This window comes from Scatophagus argus, chromosome 22, assembly GCF_020382885.2.
Source record: "Scatophagus argus isolate fScaArg1 chromosome 22, fScaArg1.pri, whole genome shotgun sequence".
NCBI classification, from domain to species: Eukaryota; Metazoa; Chordata; class Actinopteri; family Scatophagidae; genus Scatophagus; species Scatophagus argus.
In genome coordinates, this window is record NC_058514.1 from 11008735 (window position 1) to 11023052 (window position 14318).

At 39.2% G+C, this 14318-nt stretch overlaps 1 protein-coding gene across 2 annotated transcripts; it reads left to right on the forward strand.

The window, feature by feature from the left end:
- The first annotated feature begins 51 nt into the window (after window positions 1-51).
- On the forward strand, window positions 52-13969 carry il17rel (interleukin 17 receptor E-like). Of its 2 annotated transcripts, XM_046379119.1 has the most exons (19): window positions 52-435; window positions 3042-3367; window positions 4916-4943; window positions 5459-5608; window positions 6742-6848; window positions 7221-7335; window positions 7684-7728; window positions 7842-7981; window positions 8620-8691; window positions 8771-8825; window positions 8927-9090; window positions 9890-9934; window positions 10578-10635; window positions 10819-10964; window positions 11455-11514; window positions 11599-11656; window positions 12737-12868; window positions 13362-13418; window positions 13505-13969. In XM_046379119.1, the coding sequence occupies exons 2-19, from the start codon at window positions 3257-3259 to the stop codon at window positions 13624-13626; spliced, it is 1665 nt and encodes a 554-aa protein (XP_046235075.1). In that variant the 5' UTR covers window positions 52-435; window positions 3042-3256; the 3' UTR covers window positions 13627-13969. The 2 variants fall into 2 exon arrangements, 1 of the variants encoding a protein (XP_046235075.1); XR_006842210.1 differs by lacking the exon at window positions 13505-13969 and having other exon boundaries at window positions 12771-12868.
- The last annotated feature ends 349 nt before the right edge of the window (window positions 13970-14318 follow it).

Sequence of the window (14318 nt, forward strand, 5' to 3'; positions counted from 1 at the left end):
CAGGAGATTATCAGAGTCATGTGATCAACCGTGGACGCACACTGCAAAAGATTTCACTCCGATCGTGATCTCCAGGCTCGCGTGTTTGTTTTTTTTTACGTTGAAATTGAAAAGCAACACATTAACATAAATTCTCATTGTTTCCCCCCCCGCTGCTGTAGCGTGACAATTTCAATTGTTAATCAAACAACCAGATCTCATCGGAAGGGAGCGACGGACTGCTGCTTCAGGACAGCTCTGTTTGGGAATTAGAAACAAGCGAGAATTGTTTCTTTTGTAAACAACAGCTTTTGACTTATTTGTACAAAACGGGATTTCGAGGCTCGCAAGGCCAAACGAGAGACGGATATATTTTTTGCAGTGTAGTATGAGCTCAGCTTTCTCATTCTCACAGCGCAGGATGAGCAGCTTACAGCGGCTGACAGGGGGTTAAAGGTAAGCCAGGTCTATAGACATTATAGACTCTGTAGAAACCCGCAGAACTCTGCAGGCCACAATCTCATAGTGGAGGAAGCCTTCTTAAATGGGCTGCTCTGTAGTCTGTGTTGCCAGGGCTTGAGAGGTCCAGCAGATTTACTACTTTTCTAAACGAAAATATACATAAGATAAGAATGTAACACTGACTGCTTTCATTTTCATGTCGGTTATTACAGAAGAAAACAGATACTACTGAGAGCATTTTATTTGGTTACCAACTGCTCATCCAGAGTTTATGAATTGTAAGTTATGTCTGTGAATCATTTCTTTTCACACAGTCTCTTATTATACATCAGCAGTGTTCTCCAGCCTGACTCGCTGTAGCTGGTTATTTTTATGGCAGTCAAATCCTTTGTGTACTTTGTACTTTGTGAGGTGCAGAAAATACTGGTGACTCCAGTAAGGAATCACTTATTAATGACAGACAGACTTGATTCCTCATGATAAATAAAAACCCACTGGATGAATTATTAATAGCTTACCAACATTATTATTATTACAACTGAATTATTGTCACACAGAAAACTAAAGCATGTGTTTCTGAGAAAAGTGTCATTGCTAAATAACAACAAAACAAAACAGAATACACACACACACACACAAACTGTACTGCAATACACACTGAATCCCAGTAGATAGAGCCATTACACCAAAGGAGATGAGGAGGTTTAACCCACTGAAACCACAATGGCTGTCCAAGAGACCTGAGAATTTTCTTCCAAGAGTGTTTAATCAGGAAATGTTTCCGACCATATTTACATTGTTCGTCTGTGAAACAGTAACAAGTGCTGTGAAGAAATCCTCTAATAAACAGGGCTTATGTCAATAGTGCTTTCTTTAGTGCTGCATGCAGACTAGTTTATTTCTTGTTTGCTCCTTGATTGCCCATTAGTTTCCACCTGCCTGACATAGTTTTTTTTGTGTAATTGTGTGTAATTGATTTTGATTCAAGACAACTATGTGTGCGTGTTTGTCTGAAGCAGGGTTGAGCACACTGGTTGGAAGAACAATGGTAACATAGCTGAATAGTAACTACACTTCCATTATTAGGAACATGTAAAACCAGGTCAGAACAATTAGAATTCTTCTGATCTAATTGTTATTTTTTTTGAGGATGTATCCCTAAGATTTACCTTTAGTATATTGTTTAGATAAAAGATTAAATCTGCTTTTAAGGCCATGGCTTCAAGAAACACTTTTGTATAGGCTGACACTGACTGCGGAAGTAATCAGTTTATTGGTCCTGTTGAGTCAGGTCTTTTATGGTCTTGAGCTTTGATGTTATTGCACAACCCAGCATTTAAAGGAAGAGCAGCATTTGACAGTAACTGCAACTTTGCTGTTGTACCCTGACAGGTTTACTGTGGGGAGTCTTTTATCATCATCTTGGAAGAGCTTGGAATATGGCTGATCATTCCCCAGTCTTCTTCCCAGCATTAGAGTAATAAATAAAAACAATATGCAATTCCTTTTGACCTATTTTCAGTCAATACAGTACAAAGCCAAGGCATTCATAGTTCAAACTGATAAACTTTGTTGCTTTTGTAAGTATACATTCATTCTGAGTATGATGCCCGCAACATGTTCCAAACAAGTTGGGATACGTACGACAAAAGACTGGAAAAGTTGACTGATTGGGTATGAAAGGGGTATCCTTGAAAGATTCAGTTGCTGACAAGCAGGGATGGGGGCGAGGTTCACCACACTGTGATAAACTGCATGGGCAGATAGTTCAAAAGTTTAAGAATGTTTTTTTTTCAGTGCGCATTTGCAAAGTATTTAGGGATTTCACCACCTACACTATCACTCAATGATTATGGCCAAGCAAATTCATGATGATGATATTGAGGTGATATCTATGCAAAGTTTTGTCTCTTTTTTTTCAAAATGTAATGTCGGATGAATTGGCGCGGAGTGGAAGAGTGTGCTGTAGTGTAGGTTGCGCAAGGTGAATGTGACATAATAAGGATCATGCTTATATCGAATTTCAGCCACCATATCCCAGCTGTCTTCCTCTCTTGGCTTGACTGAGCGAACCAGATTTAACTGTAGGATTGGTGTGTTCACAGTGAATGTAAAAGGTTTTCTGTTTTCTGTCAAAGAGAAAAAAAAGAAGACGTGCCAGGCACACTTGGTTGTCTGTATGAATCAGTATCATCTGAGGCAATAGTAAAAACATTTTAGTTGGGAAATTTTCGTCTAAATCAAGGTGAAGAGTTGTTGCTGTATTGTTTGTGAGTGTGTAGGGTGCGGCAGTACCACTTCCATCTAATTATGGTTCATTATTATGACAGTCAAAAGGACATTTTAAAGTATGTCATGAGCACTGGTTCCAGAAAGCAGATGAAGGTAAGAGGATGTGCTGTGACATAAACTGAAACCTTATTGGAAGTATTGCAAAAGAGGAAAAGCCTTTGTGTCTGTTTCTGTTTCCTTCACACAACCAATGTTAAATATGCCCTGCAAGCCCCGCCTCTACCCCCCCTCCCACCCCACTGAGGAATATTTAAATTCTCACTATGCTGCAGCCTGCCTTTCACATTGTGTGTTTGGTTCTTCCACAGCACAACTACACACTGACTATCATCACATTCAGGACAAAATAAAGAGAAGAGCATCCTCACCATTCAGATACCTCCCAGAGCTGACCCTCATCACCTGACCCCGGCTAGCCAGCCCGGCCTGAGAAGAAGAGAAAAGAAGAGGGATATAAAGGATAAGAAGAGCCATAGATCACAGGACCTGGAGAAGAAACAGAGCAGAAGAAAAAGAAGAAGTGATGAAAATGATCCTTTGGGTTGCTGTGTTGATGTTCCCTTGTTTTTTGGGTCTGATTGCAGCTGCAACAGGACTGGAGAGGATAGAGAAATGTGGCACCAACTGCTCTCAGGTAAAACTCAGCAGAAACATTAAACTCAAACTGTTAAAAAATATACTCTCACAGATAGTCACAGAGTCACTCAATGCAATTGCTGCTTATTATTCACTTCTAATATTTCCTATTTCTGATGATACTACCACTGCTAATACTAAAGTAAAACACTAATGACTGACTCTACTACTACACATAATAACACTTCTCCTATGACCACGACTAATAATAAGTCCCTGAGGTAAACCATGTGAACAGATTGCCTGCAAGGCTCTCCAAGTCAATTCCTGCCACTGTGTGAATCACCTGTTGAGTCATTTTTAGTATTTTCACTGTTTAAGGGCACATCAAAGGTGAGTGTGCACACTAAACTACAAGCAGTCACACTGTATGATCACGTTACGGAGGGCACACTCACCTGTGTTCACGTTTAGTCATCTCCTCAGATCTAAGGAGGAAACTAGCACAGCTGCCAGTCTTCTTGCAGAGTGGATAGGTGACACCTTTGAGGCAAAAATGACTTATCACACTGCAAATTTCCATGCTCTGTATGAGGTTTTGAATCCAGGACCTCTACTTGTGTTTTCACAGAGAGGTGTTAGCACTTTTCCTTACATGAGGAATCTGAATATTCTCAATAACCTGAGCAGACTCATAAACTCAGATTTCAGCTATATCTCTTTTGTCCTCGTTCCAAGGGCACAATCAAGCCACCTTTCTCTTTTGCGGTTTCTACGGGTATATGTACTCCTAACATAAATCAGGGTCTTGTTGTAACAGGTAACCACCTCTTGTTCCATATATCTGATAACAGTTTGAAACTCAAATATGAAATGTTTTGACTTGTAGACGATGACCTAATGCGAATTGTGGCTGCTGCTGTTGTTATACCAGACACTGTTTGGTCTGACAACAAAATACTGGATGGATACTTCAGAACAGTGCCACCTAAAGAGATGTCATAGACCTGCTCAGACTTTTTTACATAGAAAAATCTCAAAGCCTTCAGTGACGAATGGCATTTTCCATGTCATAAAAGTGAAAGCATACTCTCATACTGTCAGTCATCACTGGGTGCAGACGTAGCAGCAGATGTGAATATCCGGAATAGTTTTTATAGGACATGTTTCCTGACTGATGACTAACCAAACATATTTTGCATGTTTTGGAAGCAAACCCAGGCCTTTAATGTTGATGCACATCACTGCTGCATGTTTTGCATCACTGTGAAACTGAATTCATGTGGATTGAGGACAGACTGCGACTGCCCACAAAAAGCGCAATGTGGGGATTTGAATAAAAGATAGGGCTGCTGTGCTTTTACCCATAGCTAGCTGCAGCAGAAAAAAACTGGTTGGGTGTTACGTGAAGGAACAATGAGGATGTGAAATACTCCATTGTCTGGGAATTCCCTGTTCTGCAGAGCTGTTATCTTTGTTCTCTTTATTGAGAATTACATTATTTATGCAGCTCATTATACTGAAAAAAGCAAAGCAAAACAAAACAAAACAAAAAAACACAGTCTGTTTCACTCGAGTGCCTCTTTTGTCCCCTCCCTCCTTTCAGGGCCTTCACTGCAAGACCAAGCCATATTGTGAGTATAGACATGTGGTGGCTACATCACATCTACACTTATGCATGCACACAAGATATAATTCTGCAAGATTACCAACTTAATGCTGTGTTCTGTTGCCAAAAACCAATATTTTCCACATTTAATTTGTTTTTATTTTATTGTTATATTGCCACAGAAACTGTAATCATAACTCATTTTGGACAGCTTTTACAGAGTGCCCCACCTTAAATTCATAGCTACCTGACATGCATTGAAAATAACTACACTGACAGGACTCTGACTCCTACTCTAGACTATTTGCTCTCTGGATCATGTGCTTTCTAAGAACACAAAGCACCAGTGTGGAATCACAATGCTGTTCATGAGAATAGTAGAGGAAATTCTAGTGTGTTGTTTTCCTCAATGAATAGTCAAGCCTGAATCACCTCAGGACATGGACGTATTCACCCACTGTGATCACTTCCATTGGACTTGTACCCTGAAAGATGATATTTTACATTTATTTTCTTGTATCCTTGTCCTGTCCTGTGTAGTTTTCTTTCCCCCTGCATGTCAGAACGCCGCTGAGGGTCTCAGCACCTCCTCCGTGTTCCACAACATCAGCCTGTCTGCAGTCATGAGGTGTGAGGGCAGGCAGAAGTGCTCACTACACCTCAGAGTCAAAACCAAGCTACAACTTACTGGTATGTAAATGGGATAAATTAAGTACACACAACACATTGCTTTATACTAAAATACCATTCAGCTGCCACTGCGTTGTCCGGTGATTTGTCGTCTAGCTCATTTTTTTCATGCAGTGACTTTCAACTGAGCTACAAAGTCTTACTATATGGAAACACACATGGCTATACACTGTGGGTCTTGCAGTAATAGTAATCCTAAAACAAAAAAAGGTTCTGGCAAGTGAAATTTGTTTTTTTTTCAGGATAATTTTCATGTTGTAAATAGGACTAAAAGCATTCATGTTTTCTTCCAGATGAGCTTTAATTTCTCCATGCACTCTAAACATGACATAATTTCTAGCCAAAATGTATTTTAATTGGCATGACTTGTTTCACAGATGAAAAAAAGTAAGAGTAAGTCACTCTCAGTTCAGGGCCTCAGTTCATCTGTTAGTTTAACAATTTGATTAAAGCCATTTTAAAGAAATTCAAAATTGTGACTTTGGAGCCGAAAATGGTAACAATTTTGCAACAGTACTTATGCAATACTTTAGCTGTCAGTGGCCGCCTATTGTCCTCACTGCCTTTACGTTTTAGAATTAGTGTGCTTTCTCTATAACCAACCTCCATAATGTAAGGTCTGACCCATTTAATTTTGCAATGATGAGGAAGTTTTGTTTGAAACACTTTGGGTGCGGTCAAGCCATGTGACTAGTCATGGCTAGAGACAGTATCATCATGATGCAGATAAATTGTGAAGGAAGTCTCATTCATAAAAAAGAACACTTTCCGTGATCAAACTTCTTCTTTTGCATAATGAATATGTCAAATGACATTTTTTGTTCCTGATTCCGCACACACACGCTGCATGATCTGATTAAGTGTGGATCAAAGCACGCATTCAGGCACATTTGTCTGCATAAGAACTACATTGTAATAACCTTTATGGATTTCCTCACTATCTGGGATGGAGAGGGGAAATCCCTTCGGTCCCATGTGAGCCTTTAATTGACCTGGCCAGTAAAATGTGACACATAGACAGTGCTAATTTTGGAATGGCTAACTGGCTGGTTAACAGTTACTCCTTGACATCTGTGTCTTTGTGTCTTCAAGTCATCTTCTGGCTGCTTACCTTGATATATTTTTCTCTGCAGAGTCCATCCATGGTGTGTCCATCTGCACCATCACTGAAGGGATGATGGAGAACTGCAGAATCCTCAGCTTTACAAGAGCATCCAGAGAACGAATGTCTGGACTGCAGGTACTGTCAACAGATCCACTACCATCAAAGGGTATTTTTTTTTGGACATTTAGTTTAATTAATTAATTTATTCCAGACTGTTTTGCAAGAGTGACTTTTATGTTTGAGTAAGTTTTCATGTCTCACCAGTATTATAATCAAGTAAGTGCACATAGGAAATAAGAGTGTAAACTACATGCAATTTCTGCATCACTCGGGCTTTGCAAGTTGACACCACAAGCTTCCGAATCATGGGATGCACTTTTCTTGTGCGTTGTGACACTACTGTATGCTGACATGGTTTCAAACACGTACAGCAATTTCCACAGAAAGATTGCTGAAATGTGGCTGACATGTAACCGCTATCTCTCTTTATCTGACCTTTTGCTGAAGGTGGAAGTTGAGAATGACTGCACTGATATTTCTCCGAGTCAACACGTCAAAGTGACGGTGAAAACTGTGCCGAGCTACTGTGGCGTAACGTGGACAGGCACTTTTGAAGCTCCTGGTAAGAGCACGTGCATGTTGGCATGACTATGCAGAGCACATATTCATAGAAACATGACTAACTAACAGGAAATTAAGTTGCTGAATCTACACTGCCTTCAGAATGAATAATTGAAGTCAGTAAGCGGTGTTGTGTAAATATTTCCTTGTAAGTGATAGGAGCACGTCACATTGGAGACACTTTAATCCAGTTATATTAAGATGAAGGTAAATGATTCATCGGGAGAAAATGTGGTGGGTGGATGTTATGTAAAGTTCTCACATGCAGTTGTTATGTCACATTTGTCTTGCTGTGATCTTTCCCCAACACAGCTATAAGCACTTTAAACATTGTTACTTTTCTCCACAGGATGCATCAATGAAGATTTGAAAAAACATGTCCCTGAATGCATCAGTAAGTGCTTGTTTTTTCTCAACCAAACTAGGCAATGCGTCATTATGTACAGTATTGTAAGCCAAGTGGTCTGCTCATAGGTTGTATATTACATGCAGTAACGTGTCTTTCAGCTGGCAGGCTGTCCTATGACATAAACCCAGAGAGGAAGGAGCTGAGTGTCAGTGTGTCAGACATGCTGGAGGATTACGACTACCACCTCCGTCTGTGCCGTAAGGATTTCATCTGCATCGGCATGGGGGTCAATACTCTGGTTAGTCCTTTCATTTATTGGAATGACTGTGTTGCAAAATATTGAAAATGAACTTGAAAGATAGGGTAGAATGGTAAAAGGACATATGTTTTTGCCTTCATAGAGTATAGCCACCGACTTTTGAAAGTTTTGTAAGTTTTACTAAAAAGTAAAAAGTGAATCCACTACAAGCACTATGGGATCTACGTCATCACCACGTGGTACTTCTTCCCTCAATTGGCCAAAGGTTTGCAAGTATGAAGAGTCTAAATATAAGCACTACGACCATCTCAACAAATGATTTTCGAATGTCACCATGCCCTTTATTACTTGAAACCTTTCCCCTGCTAACCAGTTGGTGCTTTGGGAGCTCATGCCCTTATTAGGTATTAAATCAACTTGCTCACTGACTCACATCACTTCACTTGATGCCTCTGCATATTTCAAGAGAGCAAAGGTAGCTGCTACTAATGTAGTGCTGTCACTGTTGAAACCTCTCATTGCCTTGCTCGTACAGTAGGACACTGTCAGTGACAAAATCACTTATGTGACTCATGAATCACAAAGAATGGCCAAGCACAAACATATACACACATGGACCCACAAACACACATGCCAAGGAAAGATATATTAATGCTATTCATCTTTGTACTTTCCAGATTAAGAAGGAGGAACCTGTAAAGAGTGTTACCCTCCCATACGGCAGACCTTTGCCTTGCCTCTGCATTGAGGTAAAACACTCCTCTGCAGTTATGATCAGTACTATTCAAGGGATTGAAACCTTGGTAAACATTAACAAATTCCTCACAGGGATGGTCAGCTGTGATGGATGCTCCCAGAGTCCAGGTCTGCCCCTTCAATGACCGTGAGTCAGCTGATTACTTTCAGTCAGATTAAATTCCATAGTAACTAACTAATCAATACCATATCATACAAAAAGATTGTGACCTCTCCTGACCCCTGCAGGTCTCGAGGAGCTGTGGTTTGGAATTACCTTTGACCCAATGGAGGGGATGTTATCGTGGGAGCCGAGCTGTTCAGTTACTGCTGTTGTTACATTGTGTCAGAAAAGAGAGGATGGCATCTGTGTGGATCTGCCTCATGCCTCACAGAGTGTCAGGAGAGAAAAGGTACAAGTCTCATGTTGACATGTTGAAGCGGTAGTTGTGTTTACCTGGCAACATTTCTGACTGCTTGTTATGGTCGCAAATCATTTGAAGTTGGTGTTCGTGTGAGAAAACGCACAAGATCAAGCACATACAAGACGTGCCAGATAACAACACTCTGAGAGGAATTTGAACACATCATGATGCTATTTGAGAAGAATGTCTTGTGATTCATCGGTTTGTAGCTTATGATCTCAGCTGTGCACACAGTATGAATAGTCTTGAGTTACTCTACATCTTCCTCATTGACTCAGCATACTTTAGGTCACAAAGTCATGATGACATGGTTTTTTTTTTTTGATTTTTTGGCTTTTTGTTTTTGCCAGTGACGCCTTTCCAGTCTTAACCTGTTCAGATGATGTCAAAAGAAAGTGTTTATATACTAACATATGCTGTTTAATGTTGTACTTAGCCTCTGTAAGTAAAGCCAGAACCGTACAAAACGTGTCCAAACAGTTGCTGACCTAACAGTAGTGTTACAAGAACAAAGTGAGAGCACCTGAGGCTATGTCACTTGAGAACGGAATGCTCTGTTAACATAAAAATAGCTGGTGACTCATAGTCTCCCACAACTGAAAGCTGAATCCAGCTGGCCCAAAAAAAGAAAAAGAAATAGCAATTACATCTGAACCCAAACAAAACGTGGCTAGTGTAGTGTTTAATGCATCTGATCTAAACCTAAGTATCCACTTTAGTAGTTGCAACGCTGCTCTGTGAGTGAAGGTTATCACCTGTAACTATTCAATCAACCTTTTCTTTTCAGATAACATTTGGTAAAGTGGATCCACACCCTCAGCTATGCATGAAGGTAATGATTACTTTTCCCCCACTGGCTCTTCAGAGGTTTTCACCATAGTGAAATAATCATGACGTGAATCCTGATAATGTTGCTTTATTAACTCACGCTAAGTTAACTGGATGCTGGCAGTAACTTTATATGTACATGATAATGGCAGAAAAACTTTTTACCTTCGACATAAACATAATTATATGTAAATGTTTGGTGGTATGGAGTGACAGAATTTAAACTTTGATAGAAATTAGATAAAAAATAAAGGACCAGACATCTCTTTGGGAATAGCAGTGATACCAGTTCCTCTGTTCAGTTATTTGATTTCTATTTAAGGACACCTACAGTGTATTATCAGACCTTTATTGTGGTAACTACAGTGAAAAAAATGGGGAAGCTGTGTTCAAATCCACATGCCTTCCAGTTTATTTCAGCACTGAGAGATAACTTGTAACCCAACCATAAAGCAGAACTATTGGTGCTGTGTTTTTTTTGTGCACTTATTTACAATAGTGGCTTAAGAGTTCACTGGAACTACTTTCTGTGGGCATGGTGTGACATGTTAAACAGACTCTCTGTTGCAAATTCTCATGTTTAGATTTCTGGGTCATGTTTATGAGCTTTTAATTGTTACAAAATATAATTGTTCTACTTTCTTCAGTTCACTGCAGGCTCTCAGTCTTGGACGAAGTGCCCCTTTGCTGATACACGATTCCAAGGTACCAGTTTTTGCCACATCATGCTAATCTTATCATGAGTATCACCTGGTTATTGCACCATGAGGTCAGTCTATGGCTGTAAATCCTTCTTAGAGTAATTTCAGAGAAACATTTAGATTATATCATAAGGGTGATTACAGAGCATGCTTTTGTAGAATTGATCAGTGTGATAATATCTTCCAGTATGGGAGGTGGTTGTGACGAGAAGACAAGATCATGAAGATGTTAAGATGTTGTCGCAGATCACTGCAACATTTTCTGTGGGGCTGTGTGCAAAGTCCGAAGGGTCTTCTGCATGCCAGATCACCGAAACACACACCGTACATGTGGTAGGTATTACACACTTGCTTGAATTTGGGGGGGAGGGAATTTGGTGTTTGAGGAAGGTGATCAACGCATTGTCAAGCACGTTCTTCCAATTACGCCAGAGCATATGCTTTACATGATTTTCATACTTCTCATAACTTTACTGAGCCCTTGTGTGGAAGCTTTTGCATTGATACGAAGGAGCTGCCAAGACTTGCTTGCAGTGATTTCCGGAAAGCCACACAACAGTTAAAGCTAATTGCACCTTTAAAATGCACCTATAGAAATCACTGGGTATCTGCACATACATTGGTCACAGGAAATCTACAACAGCACTGTTTTTTTGGTATCAATCAATCCTCTCTCTTGTGAGTTACTACAGGGCAGTGACATGACTCATAGCACGTGGAAGAGATAATAAAAGCAAAACAGAATCTCAACCATGACAACTTCCATAACACCTGCACAGTAAAGCTCCTAATGTTTTTCTTGTGTCTTTTGTGTGTTTTTCAGGAGAAACACAAAGCTGTTGGCTTAAACCTGGCAGAGGAACTATGTGACTGTTGTCTTCAGGTATGTTTGTGTAGTTAAGGTAAACCATCCTTTCACTTCTGGACATATTTTCTGACTTTGAGTACACATTCTCTATTTGGATAGGTGACAAGGCTCGATGTGAATTTTGCTGCCACGGTCATTCACTGTCTTGACAAGTGCAGTAAGTATGTTATTTTGGGCTACTGCTCCTTATAAAATAGGGATGAATCCTTCTCTTCTTTTCTCTTATCCTCCTGTGTGGTCTAATCTTGGCGTATTGACATAACTTTTTTTTTTTAACCTTCCTTTTTTGTTAAATATTCACACCCTGAGGCAACACACCAACCTCAAATTTAAATGGCTTCCACCACCACTTCTTCTTCTTTTTCTTCTTCTTCTTTTTGTTTAAATGTGGTTTGAAGCAGCAACAGATCAGAAGCTGCAATTTCTAAAAAGTTTATTTATAGTTTATAACATATGAACCTCTGAAGTTTGGCCTTAAGTGGTTTCTTGGCATCATTCTGAAAAATAAAAGGATTCTTTGTGCCACCATCATTGACTCTACTCTATTTTTTTGAGTTTTGATGAATGAAACCATTATCCATAAACATAAGGGAACTGAAGAAAGCGAAGAAGACCTTCTTTTTGACACACTGTTTTCATTTAACTCCAGTTTCTTTATGCAAACTTAAGAAGACAAAACACTGAGAAACTGTAGGGAGCAGAATGCTTACTGGTTGTATTATCTTTCAAAGGTCTTATAAACACAGAGGACTATGCCATTATCCTCAACAAGAACAGTTCACGTGGTTAATATGCTCATTTACTTTCTTACAGAGAGTTACCTGAGACGGGCAAGACCACTTTAATGTCTCTCTGTATTATATGAAGCTGGAGTCAGTTAGCTTAGCTTAGCATAAAAAGTGAACATAAAGAGGAAACAGCTATTTTGGCTTCAACCTAAGTTTAAAAAAGATCCACCTACCAACACCTTCAAAGCTCACAAGTGAGCATGCTATATCTGATTTGTTTATTATGTACAAATTCTGTTTCCACTATCCAAGCCAAGCTGACTTCTGGGTCTAGATTAATATTTATGCATGTGAAACAAAAAGTCAGCTACTGAATATATTCCTCCTCTGTAAGGAGTGACTGGTGACAGTATGTTTGGTTAATACATGTGATTTACATATTTTGCCCAGATGCCTCATCATTCAGTTTATGTGCTGTTGATTAACGTTCAGCTAAATGTTCTTCACAGATCAATCATTGCATCTCAAACCTGTCATCTCCAGTCAGGCCTCTTGGGACTTGACCTGGGTTGTTGCAGCGGCTGGTGCTCTCCTCTCTAGCATCATAATTGTCACTCTGATGCTTCACACACTGTTAACAGGTAGGTAGAAAACTGCACAGTCATATTCAGGCCTGCGGTATTGTATCTCCTGTTTACATGCTGTTCTGTCAGCACTTGTCAAAAGTGTCCACCCTTCAGATTTTGTTGTGTGCTCCTGATAAGGCCTGATAAGGTCTCAGGACTGGACTTCCCGAGTCCAGCTATTCCTGTTTAGAGCTATTATCTGCGTGTATTTTATCTCTTGTTATCTGATTGAGCAAAATGAATTAGCAATATTACATCCAATGGTGGAACAAGTAATCAGATCTTTCACTTAAGTGAAGATAATATATATATATATATATATAATATACTTAGCACAAAAAGTAAGTACTCATTATACAGAACAGTTCTTTTCAGTATAATGTGTATTATATTATTGAATTATAATCATTGCTTTATTGCAAAATGTGCAAGTCATTTGAAAACTGGCCACTGAATCTTTGGGTATATTTGTCTATTTCCTCACCTCATTCTCCATATTCTGTTTCAGTTTATCAGAGGAGGAAACAAAGAAGAAATGGGGGCTGTACCTCCCAAAAGCAAACAGGTAAAATTACCACAATCATTTTTTGTTGTGTTGATATGTGCATTTTCAAGTTCTTAAAACCTGCACCTGCTCCTTTGTTTCGACAGATCCCGCTTTTGACTATGTGGTCCCTACATTACAAACTAAATCCCTTCTCCATGGACGAACCTTCATACCCGATTCACCGCAGTGTGGAAACACTGAAAAAGCCAACTTAATCTCTGACTGACCTAGGAACAGTGCTCCGCTCTGAAAGCATTACCTGTAAAGTGCAGCCTAAGACTGTAAAGATGTTACCCAAACCAGTAAGTTCTCTGTTGAATGCAGTGTACAACGCTTGCACAGATATTTCAATTGTTATGTATGTTATGTTATGTTACATACTATGTGTCTTTTAATACGCTTGTTAAAGTTATTGGCTGTTGTTTATGTATTCTGTAAAATGTTGTCTCTTTGGGTGAAAGTTAATGTGTATTAAGTTGAAATATTCATTCAGCTTGCAGCTAAACAGTAAGTTCATGTCCTAATTTAAATTTATATTTTCAATAAAAAATGCAAAATATAAAGAAAAACCTGCAGAGCTCTTGTTTTTTTCCTCACTGAACTTCGGTGTGGGGAAGTAAGGATTCACTTCTTCTTAGTTTAGCATTGTCAATATTTTTTTTGGTTTTACATCTTTGATTAAATACAAACATTTTCTTTTCTAATTTTTCTTCCACTAGAAACAAATGTGTCTGACTATACTGTAATGTGTATTTTTTGTTATTTTGTCCACACCCATAGATAACTATCCTTTATACATAACAATATCCAAGAAACGAGTTTTCACTCTTTGTTTGCACACTTGTTCAAACAAGTCACTGTTGCTTTGTTTCCTTTTTGGTAATGCCTCTTTTTTTCTTATACTCACATAATTCTGGT